General features: G+C 63.4%; 1 protein-coding gene across 2 annotated transcripts in view; it reads right to left on the reverse strand.

Moving 5' to 3' along the window:
* Positions 1–21,021, reverse strand: part of ITPR3 (inositol 1,4,5-trisphosphate receptor type 3) — a 65,257-nt gene that overhangs the window by 13,282 nt on the left and 30,954 nt on the right. For both annotated transcript variants that reach the window (XR_012919340.1, XM_012746844.3), the window contains exons 8-36: positions 18,918–19,064; positions 18,612–18,707; positions 18,064–18,114; positions 17,748–17,890; positions 17,318–17,417; positions 17,073–17,233; positions 16,331–16,472; positions 14,931–15,092; positions 14,264–14,436; positions 13,649–13,768; positions 13,092–13,274; positions 12,036–12,287; positions 11,790–11,934; positions 11,280–11,421; positions 10,415–10,614; positions 9,255–9,384; positions 8,214–8,271; positions 7,170–7,335; positions 6,087–6,251; positions 5,935–6,009; positions 5,403–5,528; positions 4,554–4,676; positions 4,278–4,478; positions 3,278–3,529; positions 2,972–3,097; positions 2,727–2,852; positions 1,453–1,573; positions 719–909; positions 1–149 (exon numbers count right to left, since the gene is read on the reverse strand). Coding sequence is in view for 1 of the 2 variants with exons in the window: in XM_012746844.3 (XP_012602298.2) it covers positions 1–149; positions 719–909; positions 1,453–1,573; positions 2,727–2,852; positions 2,972–3,097; positions 3,278–3,529; positions 4,278–4,478; positions 4,554–4,676; positions 5,403–5,528; positions 5,935–6,009; positions 6,087–6,251; positions 7,170–7,335; positions 8,214–8,271; positions 9,255–9,384; positions 10,415–10,614; positions 11,280–11,421; positions 11,790–11,934; positions 12,036–12,287; positions 13,092–13,274; positions 13,649–13,768; positions 14,264–14,436; positions 14,931–15,092; positions 16,331–16,472; positions 17,073–17,233; positions 17,318–17,417; positions 17,748–17,890; positions 18,064–18,114; positions 18,612–18,707; positions 18,918–19,064 (4,226 nt within the window). In the remaining variant the exon portion in view is untranslated. The remainder of the gene's footprint in view (positions 150–718; positions 910–1,452; positions 1,574–2,726; positions 2,853–2,971; positions 3,098–3,277; positions 3,530–4,277; positions 4,479–4,553; positions 4,677–5,402; positions 5,529–5,934; positions 6,010–6,086; positions 6,252–7,169; positions 7,336–8,213; positions 8,272–9,254; positions 9,385–10,414; positions 10,615–11,279; positions 11,422–11,789; positions 11,935–12,035; positions 12,288–13,091; positions 13,275–13,648; positions 13,769–14,263; positions 14,437–14,930; positions 15,093–16,330; positions 16,473–17,072; positions 17,234–17,317; positions 17,418–17,747; positions 17,891–18,063; positions 18,115–18,611; positions 18,708–18,917; positions 19,065–21,021) is intronic.

Consider the following 21,021-nt stretch of genomic DNA (forward strand, 5'->3'; position numbering starts at 1 on the left):
TTGGACAGGAAGCCGCCACTCTCGCAGCGCTGGAAGGCCTCGCTGCCCTCTAGGAAGAGCAGCTCGGGCCAGTGCAGGACGTCCACCAGCACGGACAGCTCGGCCTGCACCAGGGGCTTCAGCCGCTCTTCCAGGGCGGTGATGATGTCCTGGGGTGGGCAGGGCGGGGTCACTGCCAGGCCCGAGAGACAACCAGGGCTTCCCACCATTCCGCCACCCCAACACCGGACAGCCCCATAGATTGCCGTGCCTGTCTAAGGGACCCTGGACCCAGAGACACCCTGAACAAAGAGTGACATCTGTCCACGCAGAGCCCCTGGCTAGGAGCCGCAGACCTGGCTTTTCTCCCGGCCCCTCCTCTAGCTGTGTGACCCTGGGAAGCCCCTGCCCTCTCTGAGCCTCGGTCTCCTGCCACATGGGGATAACCCAGCACACACTCTACGGGCCACCGAGACTGTGGACAGAAACGTGCTGCACAGACAGGAAGGTGCTGCAGGGGTGAGCTCCAACCCACTAGCAGGCCCCGGTTCTCTGGGTCCTTCCGGAATGAGGCCCGTCAGGCCCCTGCTGCAGAGCCTGCCCTTAGCAGCCCCGGAGGAGGGGCAAGCCAAGCAGCCCCTTCCTGGAAGGGGGCCACGCGGAAGCAACACTCCTGAGAATTTGCCCTTCGAAAGGGGGCAGCTGCTGAGCCGACCAAGACGGGCAGCCGCCCACCCACCTGCAGCTTCTCGATGATGTTCTTGTAGTCCCACTGGTTGGCGGCAGGGCTGACGCGGGGGAAGGCCCGCGTGGCCGCCTTGTAGCTGGAGGCGTTCCGCTGGGCGGCGGCGGCACAGCTGGCGCCACTGCTGAGCAGCGCGCTGATGTGGGCGTCCAGGTCCATGGGCAGCAAGATGGCCCGGCCCTTGGCTGGGTGGGGAGAAGGGGTGCTGGAGGGCTGGTGTGTGGGGGGGGTGGCCAGCTGCCACACTCGGGACAGCGAGAACTAGACCAAGGGTCTGGGCTGCAGGGCCCCACCCTGCCCCCACTAGAGGGACCCAGGTGCTCTCTTCCCCTTGTTGGGTAGAAGCAGAGAGTTCTGCCCTTTGATTCCACCCTGGCTCCACTAGGACCCCTCCCTCCTCTCTCCCCCCTTCCTTCCCCTCTCCCCAAATGCTCCTAACAACCCACAGACCCCCTCCTGCCTGAGACCATTCGCAAACACAAAAAACTAAAGCAAACAAACAAAAACTCTAGCTGGGCAATGTCACCCAGCATTCTCCTCTGGGGAACTGACAGAGGAGAAAATAGCTTCTCTCAACTGCAGAGATGCCAGCTGGACCCCACGCGACTCGCTGGGGACTGGGAGCGGCAGACGGGCGAGCTTAGGAACAGGCGTTTACCGTGAGGGCAGGTGCGCCTGTGGCGGGCGGCAGGCAGGGGCGGGTGGAGCGGAAGTGCCGGCACACTCACCCACCATGGCGAGGGTCCGGATACAGGCCTCCACCGAGCCCTTGTGCTGCTGCTGCAGCCAGGGACAGTCGAGGAGCCGCGTGGTGGACTGCAGCAGCTGCACCACGATCGTCTGGTGTGTCTGCAAGAGCACGCCACCCACTGCTGCAGCTTGGGCCGACCCCGCACAGCCCAGGCCAGCGGCCGGGCTCACCGAGAATAGGCGTGGGTGGAAGGACAAGGCCTTCGCTAGCTGCCATGTGCCTTTGTGCCAGATGGGAAAAGGCACCCCGTTCCCTTCAGCAGTGCACAACATGCCCAGCTATACACGGCAGCCCCGGGAGTAACTCCCCAAGGTCCGAGCCTGGGGCCGTTTTGTTGACCGTTTAAAAAATTTTTTAAGTAAATTTATGTTGTGAAAAGGTGACACATTTATATGGTTCAAAAACCAAAAGGTTATCAAAGGGCATACTCTGAGGCCTTTCTCCCCACCCTGTTGCCACCACCCTCACACCCCGCATCCTGCTGCCAGGGGCTGGCCAGAGGTGGGGAAAGCTGACACAATTTACGGACACAAAGGCATCCCGGGACCCAGACAGATGTGCATCAAAATAAACCCACCCTTGCTGGGGGCGGGACACAGCTTTTTTTTTTATCACTCTCATAAGCATTATCCCCCCAGCCCCTACACACTCGTAGCTCCTTCTATCAGTTTCTTATATATCCTCCCAGTGCTGCTTCATGACGCCAGCAGCGCGGCGGGGTCTCCCTCGCGGGGACCTGGCTCCTCCATTCCCGGGGCCTGGGGCTGAGACCGGCTGGCGTCTGGGCGTCGGGGCTGACTGAAGAGCCGCGACTTTTACAGTGACTCAAACCAGCCGCGCGCTGGCCTAGAGCTTTCCTGCTTCTACAGGCCAGGCCGGACTTCAGAAGGCTGTCGCCTGTTTCGTTTCCGGGGTGCCAAGATCAACTAGCCCATGTGAGGAATCACGACCACTGTGCGGGCTCTGCTGTCCAGAGCCATGTCCACGCCCCTGTCTTTGGACAGTGAGCACGGCCACCCCGGGACACACTGGACCCACAGAACGTAGGGATTCCTGTTCGAGGGTACCGTTCCCATTGGAATCCTGACCCACAGAAACTGTGAGATAATAAATGCTGCCATTTTAAATTGCTAAATTTGGGGATAATCTGTTACACAGCGTAGATAATTTATGCACAAGCAAATACGAATATAGTCTTCCTTCCCCCTTCCCTAGCAGAGCCGGCCAGGGGCGCTGGCGAGAGCAGCTCACCTGCAGGGAGGTGCTGTTCTCCGAGAACGGGGAGCTGAAGAAGGCGCTGACGGTGTCCAGCACGACGGTCAGCACGTACTTCTCCAGGGTGGGGTCGGCCAGGCGCTTTTCACGCTTGCTGCAGACCTGAGGCGGGAGAGGGAGGTGCCCGGGGTCCACACGTGGGGTCCTGCACTCCCGCCCCTCCTGGGGGGCTGCCCAGACCCCCCGCCATGCCCCTGCCCCGCAGCCCCCCAGGGACAGACCCGAGCCATGTCCAGGGTGAAGTTCTCAAAGAGCGTCCAGATGTGGTTGCTGGTGTAGATCTCCTTCATCTCCACCTCCGTGTCCACGTAGCAGTGGTTCACGAAGTTCACGTAGGCCATTTTCACCTGAGCAGCAGGCGGGCGGGGCATGAGCAGGCCACAGGCCAGGCTGCCCCACGGCACTGCGTCCACGCCCCGGCGTCTCCCGCCGCCCTTGTCCTGTCCCACCATGGCGGGACCGGCCCGCCGCCTTGGCCTGGCCCTAACCCCTCCCCGCCTCCCGCGTGTCCCCAGTGCCCGCGCCACCTCGGTGATGCAGTCCTCGTGCGTCACCACAGACACCACGTCCTCCAGCGGCAGCAGGGAGGTGCACTTGATTTCAGTGTAGACGTTCTTGCCCTCGGCGCAGGCGGCCAGCAGGTCCACCAGAGAGATGTGGTACATGAGGGGGCTGTGGTCCTCCACGCCGTCACGCGCAGCCTTCATCATGTCCAGCAGGTGGGCCAGCGAGGCCTTGTCATTGTAGAACACGACCACGTCGTCACCTGCATTGGTCAGCTGCGGGCGGGGGGGCGTGCTCAGACCCCTCTCCTGCGCCCACCAGGGACAGACCGGACTCTGACTCCGGCCCTCGCCCCCGCGCAGGAAAGCCCTCCCCTGCCTGAGCTTGTAAGGTTCCCCGGCTGGTGTCTCAGGCCCTCTGCCCTCAGAGCCACTGACGCCTCAACCCAGAAAGTCCCCCTTCTCCTTGTTAGAAAGAAGCCCCACTTGGGCTCATCTCAGAGGCAGCTTCCCCCGGAAAGCCTCTCTAGTCCCCCCACGCCTCCCGCCCGTGCCCTTACCAAGTTAGACTACGCACAGCGATGTAACAATGGCAATTAATAATTAACACTGCACCGTGCTTTCAGCACTTCCCATCTCGTTCGCGTGTCCCTGCCACCCCCCCACCCCGCCCACAGTGAGATGCTCAAGGGCACCTTTGTGCCTTCAGCTAATAGGTGCTCTCCGAGTCCCCACCATGTGCCACACGTGGACCCTGCCCCACCCAGGAGCTGACCTCAGCCGGCTGCCCAGGCACATGTAGTCCCTGGCACATGGCAGGTGCTTCCTGCATTTTTCTCAGGCCTGTTGTCTGAGTTCTGCGAGGTGCCTGATGGATGTCACTGGGCCCCTGCTAAGTTCCATTAGGCCCGCGGCCCAAGTTCTACTAGACCTGCAGCCTCAGCTCTTCCTCTGTCCCCTCCACGGCACAGCAGCCGAGTGACCTGCCACCCAATCTCCCTGCAGCCCAGGGCCCTGCCCTCACCTCAGTCATGATCATGTCCTGGCACTTCTTGACGTACTTGCCCTCGGCCTTGATGACGGTGTGCAAGAAGTCCAGGTACTGCACGTGGCGCCCGTGGGTGGCCAGCAGGTGCACGAAGTGCTGCAGCACGGGCTCGCTGATCTCGGAGCACAGCTGGTAGTTGTTCAGGAAGATGTGCTGCATGGTCTCTGCCTCCAGGAGCTGCGGGGGCGGGGCGTCCATCAGAAAGCGAGTCCCCGCCCTGCCCCCCAGGTGCCCCCAGCCCTGCGCCCTCACCCCCGGCGTGAGGAAGAGGTGCAGGTGCTTATGCAGCAGGGCCTGGTTTCCGGGGTTCCCCGCGCAGAACTTCTGCAGGAACTGGTGCGTGTAGCGCAGGATCTCCACCATCTTGGCGTCACCCTGGCCACAGAGAGCAGGGAGAGGCTGCTGGGCCCACCGCGGAGGTGAGGCCTGGCCCACGGCCTGAGCTCCACAGGCGCAGCAGTGGGCTGGGCTTGGGATGGGACCACGCAGAGGCCAGTGCAAGGCGAAATCCAGGCCCCCAGAGTAGCACAGAAACGTGGGGGGGGGCAGAGCGGAGGCTGCAAAGTGGGGATGAGGCTGGAGAGAGTGCGAGGCAAAGCGTCAGGGTCAGGGAGACTGGGGGCGCGTCAGGAAGACCAGCCAGGGCAGAGACGAGACTAAGACTGGAGTCAGTAGCAGGCTGGGCCTGGGGACAGGGCCAGTGAGGGTCACAGTCGGGGCTCAGGAGAGCCCAGCGATGGTATCAAGGATCAAGGAGAGGCCGGGGCAGATTAGGGTCAACGTGGGTCACAGCAAGGAAGCTGAGGCTCAAAGTGGAGAAGCAGCTGAGGTTATCCAGATAGGCTAGAGGGTGGGGAAGAAGCTGGGGTCAGGGTCAAGAATCAGGGAGAGGTGGGGACACATCAAGGTCAAAGTGGATCTGAGTGAGGGGTAGAGGGTCACAGGCCAAGATGATATGAAGATCGGAGTCAGGGGTCAAGGTGTTTCTGGGACAGGTCAATGTGAAAGGTCAGAGTGAGGCTGGTGTGGTCAGCATTAGGGACCAGTATATGGCTCAGGTGGGGACAGGGTCCTGGAGTCAGAGGTCAGAGGTCAGGGCACCTTGTCATAGGGGATCTGCAGCAGGTCCAGCATGACCTTGTGGGCGTCCATGTTCTTGAGCAGCCGTTGCTGCTTCTTCCTCATCTGCTCCCCGACCCCACACATCTTGTTCAGCCGCTCCAGGATCTGGGGAGACGGGTGAGCCCAGAGCCCTTCCTCTCTGCACTGGGCTGCCCCCTTCCCCCTGCCCCCTGCCCTCTGCCCTCTGCCCAGCCCCACAGCCTGTTCTCGCCTGCACCCGGGACAGGAAGAGGAAGGCGGTCACAGCCACTGAATCAGACTGTCACAAGCCAGGGAAGCACTAAAAACCCAATTCCACCCATAAAAGTAAATAGAACAATATGACTGTGAAATGGAATTTCAAGAAATTCCTTCAGCTTTAAAATAACCCCATCTGGACCTGGGCAGGGCTGTCTCTGGCGTGCAGGGAAGGCTGGCGGATGTCTACTTTGAGGGCCGGTGGCCGGCAGAGGAGGAGGGGCGAGGCCGGACCAGCGGGAGCCTCCCAGCCCAGGGACCCTCGGCCACTCACGCCCTTGACGATCTGGTAGTTCTCACTGCTCTTCTCCCCAGGTGGGTGCGGAAAGCCCTCCTCGTCCGTGGGCCGCTGGGAGCAGAGTGGGCAGAGGTCAGCCAGGCCCAGCCCTCGCCAGAGTCCTGCCCCAGCTCCCTGCAGCCGCTCACCTCCTTCTTGTCCTTGGCGGTGCCTGCCTCCACCTCCTCGCCCTTGCCGCCGCCCTTCTTGTCCACCCACAGCTCTGACTTCTCCACCATGGTCCGCAGCCGGTCCAGCTCCGACTTGATCACCTTGTAGTTCTCCACGTCCTGGGCTGAGATGAGCAGCTGCACCTGCGGTGGAGGGTGGGCCGGCTGGTGAGGTGGGCCCTACGTCTGCCTGGAGAACTTCCCTCGTCCAGGACTCCCACCCGCCCCGGCGTCACCCCACCGCCGCCTGTCCCTCTCCACCGAGTCAAATCCCACTCAGTGTTTATGACCCTGCCATAAGCTCACCACCTCCAGGAAGCCTTCCCTGATGGCTACAGGCCTGCCTGCACTCCCTGCCCTCAGCTGCCACATCACCTGTCTTCAGTTACTCCTGACTAGTGTCGCATGCTTCTGTGGCCTGTCACTTGTTCACTCAGACCCCAAACAGGCAGGGCAAAGCACACTAGCCTCACCCAACACTGGCTGAAAAGGAACCTGAGCTCTGAAGGCCTGGGCCCGCGTCTGACTGCCACCACCCTCACCCTGGGTCAGAGGGCACGGGGGTGGGGGGGCTCCCTGGGCCTGACTTCTCCCCCTCACATGGGAGGGTGGCGTAGCCACACGGCCAGCGCTGCGGAATCCCGTGAGATGGTGCAAGTCCGGTGCCCAGGGCCCGTGCACGGCAAGCGCTTACTCCTAAAGGCCAGCGCCGATTTGTATAGTGATTTCCCGGGAGCTGTGGAGACTACGCGACAGCGCAGCAGCAAGCGCCTTGGTGAAGGCCACCTGCGTGCTAGGCACGATCAAAGCTCCACACACAGATGCATGTAATAGTGTTTGTAAACTGCAAAGTGCTGTCCACATCATAAGACATGGCAGGCACGGAGCCACGCTGGAAGGAGACAGAGGTGGCCAAGGCTGGGTCCTCACCTTTAAGGAGCTCAGCAAGGCTGAAAATGCCAAATGTGCACCCCAAGTTCCCCCCTGAGCTGGGAGCCCATCAATCATCCCAGCGCCCAGCACAGGCCTAACGCTTGATGCCGGTGCCAGGGAGTCTGTCACCTGCTTGAAGGTGTGCATGGCCTCCTGGCGCTGGCTGAAGTGCTTGAAGAGCAGCTGCAGGGCGCCCGAGACCAGCGGCGCGTAGTCGTGCATGGTCAGGTGGATGAGCACGCGCAGGAACATGCGGCCGCCCTCGTCGTCCACCTCCAGCATGCTGCTCGTTTTCCTGGGGGCACAGGCACGTGTGCACGCCCGGCTCTCCCGCTGCCCGGGCGCGGCCCCGGCACGCGCACACTCCCCGCCCCCGTCAGCACACGCAGCGCCAGCCTTCTGAATTTGTTAAAAGTACTGACGCCTTCTCACCAGTTTGCAAACGGCCACTGCCTGAGCACCCCCTAGTGACCCCGAGTCTCCTGGGATCCCTCAGGGGTCCCCTTGCGTGGGCGGCGGAAGCAGGGACTCTTGCGACCGCCCGCAGGCCCACGGCCGTCAGAGCCTCATGCTCACCACCCCCGCACAGAAACGCAGCGCTTCCTTCAGGGGGGAGCCGTCAGTGCAGCTGTGGTGTGTCGGCAATAGCCGTCACGGGCGCTCGCAGCACCTAACGTGCTAATTACACCCGCCGGACGGCGTGTTATCCAACGTGCTAATAGAGAGACACATATATAACTGTCACTTCAGATTTGTTTTCCTCAATATTTTGATAACTGTAGCTCAAAGCCGTTGGTTCCCCTTGTAATTTTATGTGCTTCATTTTATGAATTTGAAATTGCTATTCTGAGCAGGGGTCCGTGGGCTCTGCTGGACGCCTGGGACGAGCATGGCACCAAAATGAGGACAGAGCTCCGGGCGAGCCCGGCCACCCTGCCTGCCAGCAGAGCACGCCCACACCGCCTCCCGCTGTGCGGCCCGGACACCGTGCAGCTCCTGACTCAAGCCCTGCTGCAAAATTAGAGGCACAACCACCCAGAGTGGAGGCAGGCGATGGCCGAGAGGGCCGCACCCACGTAGCCCTGGAGCACTGGGCCTGGCCAGGCGGGGGGTGGGGGGCAGCCCGCAGCCCAGGAAACCCGCACACCGCCCCCAGCGCCACCCTGGCCTCACCCCACTCCAAACATGGCCTCCGCCTGCTCCCCAATGCGGTCCAGGTTCATATTGGCAGCTGTGGGAACAAGAGGGCAGATGGGGACAGGTGGTGGGTCCGTGCCTGGGAGAGACAGGGAGCACGGGGAGAGCTGACCCGCCCCAGCACCGCTGGGTAGCAGCCCCTCTGCCTGCCCCTCCCCGGGAGAGACGGGGAGCACGGGGAGAGCTGACCCGCCCCAGCACCGCTGGGTAGCAGCCCCTCTGCCTGCCCCTCCCCGGGAGAGACGGGGAGCACGGGGAGAGCTGACCCGCCCCAGCACCGCTGGGTAGCAGCCCCTCTGCCTGCCCCTCCCCGGGAGAGACGGGGAGCACGGGGAGAGCTGACCCGCCCCAGCACCGCTGGGTAGCAGCCCCTCTGCCTGCCCCTCCCCGGGAGAGACGGGGAGCACGGGGAGAGCTGACCCGCCCCAGCACCGCTGGGTAGCAGCCCCTCTGCCTGCCCCTCCCCGGGAGAGACGGGGAGCACGGGGAGAGCTGACCCACCCCAGCACCGCTGGGTAGCAGCCCCTCTGCCTGCCCCTCCCTGGGAGAGACGGGGAGCACGGGGAGAGCTGACCCGCCCCAGCACCGCTGGGTAGCAGCCCCTCTGCCTGCCCCTCCCCAGGAGGAGGCGCAGGGTTGCTGGGACGGCACAGGCAGGGCCAGAGCCATGGCAGTCCGCTGCCCTACGCGGCAGGACCAGCATGGACAGAGGGACCAGCTGGCAGTCAGGAGACCAGGTCCTAGTCTGACTCAGCCTGTGACCTTGGGTAAGTCCCTGCGCTTCTGTGGGCCTCGGTTTCCCCATTTAGGAAATGGAGAGAAGGGTTCCTGCCCTTCCCCATCACTGTGGCAATTAAATGAGACAATGGCAGGAAAAGGCCTCTGCAGACTGGAGAACAGGGCAGAGCGGGGGCCAGCTGCACCCCACTGCCACCACCCAGGGCCCAGTGCCATGTATCCCGGCCAGTCACGCAGCCGCAGCCTGAAGGGGGGCGGGGGGTCCAGGGCAGGGCTCACTGGTGGAGTCGAAGGCGGGGGCCGTGCCATCGGCCCCGCTGTCCTGCATGGGGAACACCTCCACAAACTCCTTCTTGAAGACAGACAGCAGGTAGGAGATGCGGTAATCCAGGCGCACGCTGAGGATGAACTGGAGAGGAGGGAGGGTGCGGTGAGAGCCGCGGGCAGGCGTCCTGCCTGCTCCAGGAGGGCGAGGGGGACCCCAAAGGGCTCTAGCACTTGGGAGGGTCCTCCGCACAGATGTCCATGGAGGCCCCAGGACCCTCTCCCCAGCTCCTGCCACAGTCGTGGGGGATGGAGCCCCTCCCGGCATGAGGCAGTGAGCCCCGGCCCAGCGGCTCAGGCCCTCTCCCAGGCTGGATGCTGACAGGGAAGGGAATGGTGTCCTGGGTCCAGGCCACCTCTCGTCCTATTCTGCTCAGCCAAACCGTCCCTGGGGCTCTCGGAGGGAGGGGACACTGAGGAAGCAGGAGAAGCCATTGAGGGGTGGGGGTGAGGACACAGGGTCTGCAGACACCCTTGAGTGGCCTCTGCCCTGGAGGCACAGAGCCCCTGGCCACCCCCGGGTGCAGACATGGAAGCCCCCGCCCCTAACTCCCCGCCAGAGTGGTCCCTTGCGGAGGTCACTGCATGACCCTTCCCGCCCTCTGCTGACAGCAAGGCAACAGAGGAGTCCTCCCCTCCCCAGGACTACACGCGGGAGGGTCTCGGCGAGACCAGCACAGGGGGAGGCACCCCCGCACAGAGTAGGCTCTCAAATCTCCAGCTCCGCTTCGACATCCCTGTGACCGTGGGAAAGTGCCCCCCTTTCACTGTCCTCATCTGCAAAATGGGGGCCTGAGCTAGACTTTGGTGCACATCAGAACTGCGGGAGGGCTTGTCACCGCAGCCTGCCCACCTGCAGCAGCCTGCCCATCTGCAGCCTTCCTGGCTCAGCAGGTCCGGGTGGGGCCGAGAATGCGCATTTCTAACATGATCCAGAGATCCAGATCCAGATCCAGATCCGGATGTCCTGACACTGCTGGCCCAGGGACCACACTTTGAGAACTGCTGGGCTTGAGACAGATCACTCTGGAGTCTTCCACACCAAACACCGAGATCTGAGGGGCTGGCCCTGCGGCCCCGCGCCACGCTCTCCCAGCCCCCACAGCCCTGCACACCTGCAGGATCTCCAGGATCTTCAGCTTGGTCTCCATCACCACGATGTCTTCGTTCTCCTCAAACTTGCTCCTATCCAGCGGCTCAGCGGCGCCAGCACCAGCAGGCAGGCTGGGGGCACCGAAGACAGACTGCTTGCGGCTCAGCACCATGGTGGACATCATGTGCCCCACGCCCTGGATGGACCGCCGCACGTTCTTGCCTGCAGAGCAGGGAGCAGCAGCAGCGGGTTGCCGAGGGCGCGCAGCGGGGCGGCCTGGTCTGACGGGGTAGGCAGCGCGCGCACACTGTGTCAGCTGCAGGACAAAGCCTTGCCAAGGAAGGGACAGGGCTAACCCAGGAAGGCTTCCTGGGGGAGGTAAGCTCCAAGCCAAATCTGGGAATGAAGGCGGGCCAGGACAAGGTGAGTTCTGTGGGCAGATGGGTGAGACTTCTCTGTGGGAGCCCTGAGAGCTGCTACAGAGCATGGGGGACTGAGGGCCGTGGGAGGAGCCCTGAAAAGCAAGGGCCAGGCTCTACACACTCTTGTTTAGATGAGTTTACGTGGCCTGGGGGCGTCTGTCTCCTCGGACAGGCTGTGCTTCCCTTGCCCCCACACTCCGATGCCAGGGCTGTGTCTCCTCCCAGACTGGCTCCACGATGGCTGGGCTGTCTCCCCTCCTCCCGCACCACCTCCCCTCGAGACCCAGCCGTGCTGGAAAGCAGCTCTGCCAGACCCCCGTCTCCACAGTGCCTGGTCCAGCCAGGGTTGCAGGGGTCAGGTTGCCCTCTGGCAGAGCCTGGAGGCAGGTTGCACAGGGGGCTGGTCAGAGGGGCGGCTGAGGACCGGCAGGGCAGGGGGTGGCCCAGGCCGGGCACAGGCCTCACCGCCTGGGTCCTCGTAGGCCTGCAGCATGGCCGGGGGGCCCTGCACGCAGTCGATGATGCCCAGCAGCGTGCGAGTGAGCCGCAGCAGCTCGCTGAAGCTGTAGAAGCCGAAGTAGATGAGATTGTGCGCCAGGCTGACCACCTGCCGAGAGGGGCGTGGCTGTGAGGTGGGCGGGGCCAGTGCGCATGGGCATGGCTTCCTAGGGGCGGGGCTGGACCCGAACCGTCATGAGGGCGGGGTTCCCGGGAGGGTGGGGCCTCCGGAAGGGCGGGGTCCTGGACTGATGGGGTGAGTGGCCAGGGAGGGGCCGGCAGGGCCAGAATGGAGGCCTTTCCCTTGGAGAGCCCCAGCAGTTTATGCCCTAGCCGTCTATGCGGTCGCCTGTACTTGCTGGGGGCACAGAAGACAGTGGGGTCATGGATACCACAATCCACCCCCGGGTGCAGCCTGGGCCTGTGGGGGTCAGGCCAGAGCCCCTCGGACCGCAGCCCCTGGCATCCCCCAGCCACCTCGAAGGTGAGCTTGTTCTTCTCCTCATTGGCAAAGGGCACGGCCTCGCTGACCACATTGTTCAGGTAGTCCTCCACAAACTCCATGGTGCTGGCGAACTTGTTCTTCTTGTCATCTCGGGAGGCGTTGAGGTTGGAATCGTAGCTGGGGTGGAGGCGGAGAGGCATGAGGGCCCAGGCCACCTGCCTGCCCCCGCCTGCCCCAGCGCCTGCTCCAGCCCTGCCCGCCACCCTCCAGCCTCTCACTCCTTGATGGTGATGGCTGTGGGGATCTCAGTCCAGAGGCGGGCGAACTTGACCGGTGTGACCAGCTCCTGGGGGTCGCGGTCCACGTGAACGTGCAGCATCAGGTGGCAGAAGGAGGCGCGCAGGTCGAAGGGCAGCATCTCATCCGCCATGCACAGGAAGATCAGGTCCACGCCCAGCTGCTGGGAGATCTCGTCAATGGCCAGGTACTGCCGGTCCAGGCACATGCGGGCAAAGAGCTTCAGCTGGTACCTGCGGGCAGGGAGGGCAGTGAGAACACGGCAGGTGGGTGGGGGGGTTAGGTCAGAGCACGAACAGCCACCGTAACAGTAAGGACACAGTTCTGAGTTAGGTAAACAGAAAACCCGTAGATTCTCTCCCTCCACGCTAAGGAGGAAAACCACTTTCTGGCTCAGCCAGGACAAGTCTGTGTGGAAGAAGATGTCGGACAGCTGAGGGGGAGACGGGGAGGGGGAGCAGTGAGGTGAGAAGAGCCAGCCTCAGGCAGGCTGAGGGCAGGCCGGGAAAGAGGGGGCAGGAGAAAGGGGTGCAGGAGTTCCGCTGTGCCCTTTGCTGCCTCAGAGACCACTTTACCCCCACTTAGGGCAGTGTAGCCTTGGGCAAGTTCCTTTACCTCTCTGTGCCTCCATTTCCCCAACTTTACGAGGTGGGTAATGATAGTGCCTACACTTCATAGGGTTGCTGTGGGACTCACACGGGTGACCAGGTGAAGTGTGCAGAACCGAGCCCAGCTCGTGGCTAGCATTTCAGAAGGTCCAGTGTCATTAATAGAGCTATGTACGTCTGGAGCCAGGCTGGGTCTCTTGGAAGCCTGGTCACCGTGCTGAGCCTGGCCTTAGGCCACCCAGTGCTATTTGGGCCACACAGTCACCTTCCCAGCAGGAGGCGCGCAGCAAGGGACAAAGGCAGGGACGCCTCTTTCCAAGGAGGCGGGAGCCCCTGGTGAAGCTGGCAGAGCTCGCCGTCAGCAGGAACGGGCCGAGGCCTACCCAGAAGGCCCACAGGCCCCGGAAGGGCAGGGGCTGGGCCGGGCACCTGTAGTAGCTGAGCACGTTCTCGTCGTGGGCGTTGCCAGCCCGTGCCTCCTGGGCCAGCTGCCGCACGCTCTTCTCGTGGTGCTCATTATTCTTGTCTGTCCACGTGAGCCACACTTCTTCCTCTGAGTACTCGATGCTCAGGTACTCATGGGACTGGGCCATCTCCTTCACGGGCCGAAGCCTGCAGGCCAACAGCAGCCGTCACAGGTCACCAGGGCCAGGGCCAGGCCCCCCTGCACACGGACAGCCGCACACGGCTCTCCTCCCTGAGTGCCACCTCCCACAGGGAACATGTTTCCACCCTGGGACCCAGACGGACCATGAGCATCTCAAATGCAGGGTCCTTAGCTCATTCTCCTCCATGCCCCTTCCCCTCCCCCACGGTGCTGGGCACAGAACTGGGCATAGCAGACACTGGGTTCGTATCTGCAGAGACCAAGGGTGCCGGTTCCAGCCTGAACCCAGACGGGGCCCCCGCTCTAAGGCAGCTGGGGGGGGCAGGTTGGAGCCCAGGTGTGGGTGCTGGGCTGTGGGCAGGGCTGGTGCAGTGCTCACTCGGTCTGGATGAGAATGTCGCTGTTCTTGGGGTCCAGCACACACTTGCAGATGAGCTCCTGGGTGACAGGGATGGCGATGTGGTTGGACACACACAGGTCAGAGAGGTAGTCCAGGAACCTAGGGTGGTGACAGCAGGGTGTGGGAGGGGCTCAGAGGCTGGCTCTGTAGAGTCGAAGCCCCACTCTCCCCTTCCCCACCTCCTGCTCCTGCTCCCTCCCGAGGCTTGCAGGTGGCTGGGATGGGCTCCAGGTGCCCAGGGAGGGACAACCCAAAGGCATCACCCTGGGGATGGGGGAAGGCTAGCCGGGGGCCCAGGGGTCAGGGGAAGGAGACACAAGGGCAGGGTGACATTCAAAATGTTTAACAACTTGTTCAGTATAGGCACTGACTTTGCCACTGGAAAAGGGTCTTGGGGGCCTCCTGCTATCCCAGGAGTCACTCTTCTTGTGGCTAAAGTGAGCCAAATTTGGGAGCGTCCCAGAGAGGGACTGGGAAGACCAGGGCCTCAGGGAGGTGGCAGTTTACCAACAGGTACAGAGGCATTTGGGTATTTTAACAACCGGCATCAGCAGACTTTCCGCCCTGGGCAGGGGAGGAAGGGGCTGGGCGCACCTGGGCTCCCGGTTCTTCCGCACGAGGCTGACGAAGGTCTCCACCTCGGTCTTGGTGATGTGCTTCTCCAGGAGCTTGCGGTTGTTGTGCAGCAGGGCGGTGATGGTGTCCTCGGCCAGGATGTCATAGCCAATCTGGGACTGCATCATCCCAAACTGCTTGGCAATGTGCTCCTAGGGGACAGACGGGCTGAGGGTCATGAAGAGCCACGGGTGGAGCATGCGCAGCTCTGCTCCAGAACAGTGCCCCAGACCCTGACAGGGACCCACACAGGCGGGGGCCCCACCCTAGAAAGGCGGGGGTCCAGGAGAGGAAGCCAGCACAGAGCGGAAGAGGGGCTTTATGCTACAGCGTTTAGCTCCTGGTCTCTCTGCCCTATAGAGCGACACCTCCACGAGGGCAGGGGCCTTGGCCGGCTCTGGCAGGGCCCGCTCCAGAGGCTATGGAGCCCTGCACAAGAGTCAGTAGCAGGCCCGGCTCTACAGCAGCAGAGCACTGGACCCAGCACGAGGCCCTCAGCACAGAGCCAGGTCGCATGCCTGTGAGGCTGGCCCTGCTGCCCGGGGCCCCACGGCACCCAGGGCGTGCGCCTGCGCACCTTCACACTGAGGAGCAAACCACGAGAGCGAGCGCGAGCGAGCGCAGGCGCGCAGCGGCGGCGGCCCACCTGGTTCTTGCGGTAGTCCTCCTGGGAGTGCCGCAGCACGCGGTAGCACAGGCGGAACATGTGCTGGTAGGGGGCGTTCTTCTGGTCCGACAGCTCCTCCAGCCGCACCAGCGGGCCCTCGCCCCCCTTGTCGCGGAACGGGGCCTTCAGAATGCCAAAGATCTGGGGACCACAGAGGGTGAGGAGGTGCCCACGCCTGCCTGCACCCCTAGTTGTCCCAGCTGACCCCGCCCTAAAGCCACCCCGACATCAAGGCCAAGCTGATTCTAAGCCGGACGAGTCGGCCCCCCTCCCAGCCCCAGCTCTCCCTGCTGCCGGCCGGAGCTGCAGCTCCGACCTGGGCCATCCCTCCCCGGCGCGGGCGCTGACCTGGGCCATCCCTCCCCGGCGCGGGCGCTGACCTGGGCCATCCCTCCCCGGCGCGGGCGCTGACCTGGGCCATCCCTCCCCGGCGCGGGCGCTGACCTGGGCCATCCCTCCCCGGCGCGGGCGCTGGCCTGGGCCATCCCTCCCCGGCGCGGGCGCTGGCCTGGGCCATCCCTCCCTGGCGCGGGCGCTGACCTGGGCCATCCCTCCCTGGCGCGGGCGCTGGCCGCAGCTCAGATCCTGGCCGGCCGGCGGCGGGGAAGAGCAGAGGGCCGCTGCAGCTCGGCCCTGCGGCCCAGGGAAAAGGCAGACCAGGCAGCCGTGGCCAGAGCTTAAGCGGTAAGACTCAGGCCTGTCTCATCAACAAAAGTTAACATAACCACCAAAATAAAAAAGACGGGGTTCGGGGGGGTGAAAAACTCTTCTGGAACAGAGACCAAAGACAGAAAACAACTCAAAGGAATGAAAAAACCTTAGTTGGATCCTGGTTTAAAATCCAAGCTTTACAACAGCATTTCTGAGAGTCAGGGAACCCGATAGGGACTGGGCATTATCACTGGCTTCCTAGGCACGGCAGCGGCACCGTGGCTGTGCAGGGCGTGTCCGTGCTCCTGGGAGCTGCACACGGGGAAGTTTCAGGGTGAGCAGCCATCTGGAAATGCACGGGTGGAAGGACGGACGCACAGACCATCACGTAGAGCCAAACGGCAAAGCGGTGACGCTGACCCGGGCGGCCGGTGCGCCATGTTCATTGGACTATTCTTTCAATACCTTCTCAATATTTGAAAATTCTCATAATAAAAACTCGGAAATTTTTTTTCTAAAAGAAGTTCTGGACCTGACACTGTGAGTTCAGACCCTGTCCCCTCAGTAAAACAGGGATGATAATAAGGGCACCTCCTCCAGGTGGTGGGGTCGCGTGGCCGATACAGGCAGAGCACTTGGGAGTGCCGGGCCCGAGGCTGTGCCCGCCAACACCCGTTCTGGAAGGGGCGCGGAGACAGCGCGGGAGGCGCCCACCCGAGCCTGGGCACCTGTCTGAGGATGTTCTGCTCCCTCATCAGCTTCTGCCGCTCCCGGCTGGGCTTGCTGACCGTGATGTCCAGAACGTTCTGCCCGTTGTTGGGGACATCACTGACAAAGAACACCAGGTCCTCCAGCAGCTGGATGACGAACCTGGCCAAGGGGACACCGTGCGTGACGAGTGTGAGGTGCCCACACACACTCGCCCCGTGGGCAACGGCCCTTCCCAAAGCAAGGCTTTCCCGGGTCACTCACCGCCCCAAAGCAGGAAGCCCAGCACCAGCCCACAGCTTCCCTCCCAGGCTTCGCCCTGCACTGCTCTCGGAACACGCCGGCCCCACACCCCCCGAGACAGAGTCTCAGCATCCTCCAATAGGGAAAGGACCGCAGGGCACGAGGTAGGGTGTTTGGTGTGGGTGGGGTCTGCATTTACGTCCTGACTCTGCCACTTACTAGCTGTGTGACCCTGGGCAAGTCGCTCAACCCCTCTGAGCCTCAGTCCCATCATCAGTAAAGCAAGGGTAATGGTGGCTCCATCATGAGGTTAGTCTGGGACTACGTGAGCAGTGAGGTAGGCACTCAGACTCAGGGCCCAGGCCCGGCCGGGCCCACGGGACCAATGCCCACCCCCATTGCCCCACCCTAGCCCTGTCCCCTGCCCGCCTGCCTCTGCTCTGTGACTCCTTTCTTCATGAAACGCAGGCCCGGGAGGGCGAGATCCCTCAGAAGCCTCGGTGCCCCTGCCCTGCGCACCTGCGATCGTTCTGGCTGATGAAGCCCTCGCTGAGTTTCTCCACAGCGCTGGCCAGCATGGAGCTGGCGTCGTTGGCAAAGTCCAGGTCTCGGATCTCGGACACGGGCACTGACACGATGGCAAAGGCCTCCTTGTCCTCCTTGGTGGGGCAGGTGCCCAGCTGCAGGGACAGGGGTCAGCAGGGCATCTGAGGAAAGCTGCCCGCCCCGCCCCACCCCGCCCCGCCCTGCCGCGGTGGGCGCACCATGAGCCGGATGGGCCGCTCCTCCTCCACGTCGATGGGCACGTTGGTGCTCTGGATCCACGTGTTGGTGCAGAGGTGCCGCAGCCGGACGTACGAGTTCCTGCGGGGGACAGGGCTGCAGAAGTGCACCGCGGGCGAGACCCACTGCCTGCCAGCCCGCCTCCCTGGCTGCCGCACGCTCAGCCTTTCTCCACGCTCTCAACAGCCGTGGGGGCCTGAGGCCGGAGAGGGACGGCCCCAGCAAGCCCCGCAGCCCGCTGTAGCCGCCGCCCTCGCAGCAGCTGCCCACGGGCTGCAGAGCTGGATCCCCAGAGGGGCGGGGCCCGCGAGGACCCCAGAGGCCAAAGGACCTTGGGAGGTCAGAGGAGTGGCAGATTGGAGAGTCCCAGAGACAGACTGCCCCAGCCCCAGGCACACGGCGCATACCCACCGGGGCACGAAGGAGTCGGTTTTCTGCAACGTGGTGGGGTCCAACTCAAAGAGAGAGGCAATGTCGTTGCCGTGGGGCACAGCCACCAGCCGGTACTTGATCTTCTCTCCAGCATTCCTGCGGCCTGCCCGGCCCTGGGCCCCCTGGGGTGAGGACCCCAAATCAGACAGGTGCCCTTCCCTCCTCTCAGGCCCCTGAAACCACCTAGGATCCCACCTGAGGGACCTTGGCCCTCCAGCCCCCCTCCCAGGGTTTCAGGGCCCTCCCTGTCCCCATCCAGCCCCAGAGGGGCCCCTGGTCACTCTTCAGTCCTCACCATCCCTGCTCCCTTGGCATCTGAGGTGTCACCTTTGTAGCTGGGGTTCTCCTGGACAGAGATACAAGATGGGCGCCAAGCTGTACCCACTGACCCAGCCCTAAAACAAGGTCACCCAAACAGAGCCCTGGTCCAGGCAGGCAGCCCCCACTCCCCAGGGGTACCACTCCAGCTCCAAAGCCCACATCACTCCCAGGGGAGCCTTCATGGCCCTTCTCCAAGATCCGTGAATGAGCACACACACGCCAACACACGCCAATGCCCCGACACACACAACTGTGCAGTATGGACAGGCTGGGGATCCCGCCCACCGCTGTCCTCGATGCCTAGAATAGCACCTGGCACACAGTAGGTGCACAGTAGCATTTATTAGGCTCATTTACAATCATGCACTTATTAGATAATGTTTGATAAATGAATGCGTGAGTGCAGACAAACCCGGGCCGGTCACACGTGTCTATGTGCGCAGATGTGTGACGTGCCCCTGCACACCCACATGTGCACGCGCACAGCCTGACCTCCCGGAGCACCCTCTGCCTCCCGCTCACCTCAGCAGCCAGGTAGTTGCCAGTGGCCAGGTGCTTGAAGCGGTACAGGCCGTTCCACTGGCCAGCTCCTCCGCGGCAGGGGTCGTGGTGGACCACCTGGGGGAGCACAGGAGTGAGGCGGGACGGGGAGACTGGCGGGGAGGGGACGGAGATCCACAGGAGGCCTGGAGGTCTCCAGGTAGGTGGGAGCCTGGACCCTGCCTGGGCTCCTGGCTCCCAGAGGGCTCAGAGGAGAGGTGGCGCCCCCCCAGGGTGCTGGGGAAGACGGAGGGGTGGAGCCCAGGGCGCCACACGCAGGGCTCTGACCTCCACCTCCCAGAGGGCGTTGGAGCTGGTGGCCGAGGTGGCAGACTGGCGCAGCGTGGTGCGCAGGAACACCTGCAGCTTGGCCCTGTACTCGTCACACGTCAGGAACTTCTCCTGCTCTGCGTGGAACAGCCGCACCACGTCCCCCTGCGGGCAGGCGGTGTGGGCTCAGGACAGACAAGGCGCCCCGGCCCCAGGACCCTCCCAGGCCCAGCCCACCTGCCTCAGACACAGGCGGCACTGGCAGCCCCCTTGCTCCCTCCAGAGCTGAGCCGCGCCAGAGGGCGGCCTGGCCAGGCACTGCCCACAGCCTCGTCCCAGACCCTGGATCCAGAGCCCTCCCGGCCTTCCCTCCTGCGGACCCTCCCTTGACAGCCTCCCGCCATCCGGACCTCTGGACGCCCTGCCTAGCCTCTCCTGGCCCCTCTCCGGTCACCCTCTCCGTGAGGAGGAGGGACCTCCCGTCTCCTAGGGCCCTTTCTGCCTGAATGTCGGCGGTCCCCGCCCGTGTCTTTGCCCCCATGCTGAACTGGAGCAGCATGGAGTCTGTCCCCGTGGCTTTAAACGGAGACTAAGTTTAGATCCTGCCTCTGCTTGTAAAAGCTGTGTGACCTTGAACAAGCTCCTTAACATCTCTCCACCTCAGTTATCTCTTCTGTAAAATGGGAACACTATGGCCCCCCTGCAGAAATTGTGAGGATTAGGACACGTACAACGAAGTAACATGGCACACCTGTGCCAGCCACTGTGCAGACCTCACGAGAATCCTCCCACTCCACAAGATCCTCACACCCACCCTCTGGGTAGATACATCACTATCCCCGTTTAATGGGTGGAGGAGCTCGGGCCAGGGAGGGAAGCATCCTGCCAAGGGTCACCCATCCCGTGGCACAAGGGACATGAGTCGCGCCTGGGCCCACGCCCTCATCTCTCGGCCATGCTTCCTCCCACTGAGCCTGGCCCGACATGCTCAGGGCACGGCTGCTCCAGCTACCATCGCTGCAGCACTTCACCTTCCCTCCACTGAGCACAGCCCAGACGCGGGGCTCGGCGGGCGCCACGCATGGGTGCGAGACTGCGCAGAGACGGGCCAGCCACTGCGGAAGAGCCTAGTGGTGTCTGTGCCCAAGCCGTGCAGTGGGAGGACACAAGGGCGGACGTGCCCTGCTTCTGAGTCGCCGTAACCTGGCCTCGCAGCCCTGGCAGACGCGCCAGAAACCACTCCGGGTGGCGCCACAGGGTTAGGCCTAGTGACGCTTCCTTTCTAAGTGCCCCGGACCGGGCTGGGACCTGTCGTCAGGGAAGGCTCCGGGAGGGGCTGTGCGTGGCTGGGCCTCGACTGCTGAGTGAATGGCAGGCTTTAAGGGAGGGAGGGGGAGCAGAGCATGGGTGGAAACAGCCTGGGAGGTGGGAGGGATGAGCAGGGCGGGGATTGCCACAGGGGAGGGGCAGGAGTCCAACAGCAGTCTGGCTGAGAGGAGGGCTGGAGGCCTCCCCAGGGGGCTGCTCTCTACCTGTCGCCTGCCCCTCTGACAGTACCCTGGCCAGGTGTTTTGCCTGTTCCCCTCACCAAGGAACCCCCCAAGCCCACCCCTCCCACAGACCCCCTGTGCCCCACAGGCTGGTTCCATCCCCTGGAGCCCCACTCAAGACACCTCTGAACTCTCCCGTCCCCCCACATCTGGTTTTCAGGGTTTCTCAAAGGATTCTCCTGGCAGCCCCAGACAGCTCTCTCCGCCCTCAGGCCCTGCCCTCCCCGGCCCTCCTCTCCCAGCCGCCAGCAGGTCGGAGACCAGCGCACGGGCCATGAGCCAGACTTGGCAAACAGGCAGCCTCACTTCCTTGCCAAAGAGGCCACAGGGCAAAGGGTAGGGGACGGACCTGGTCCAGGCAGCAAGAGTAGGGGAGACTAGGTGCTCTAAGGCTCTGGGCCCACCCAAGGTGGGGGCATGGGGACTCCCTGTCCACTGACACCCCTTAGCAAGACAGAAAACAGAGGCTGGAGAGGGGTTTCTGGCCAGAAACAAGAAAAGAGGCCACCAGCTGGGGCCACAGGTGGGGCAGAGCCAGGTTGCGGCAGGGGCCTGGGGGCCTGGGGGCTGGA

The sequence above is a fragment of the Microcebus murinus genome, chromosome 5, assembly GCF_040939455.1.
Source record: "Microcebus murinus isolate Inina chromosome 5, M.murinus_Inina_mat1.0, whole genome shotgun sequence".
Taxonomy (NCBI): Eukaryota; Metazoa; Chordata; class Mammalia; order Primates; family Cheirogaleidae; genus Microcebus; species Microcebus murinus.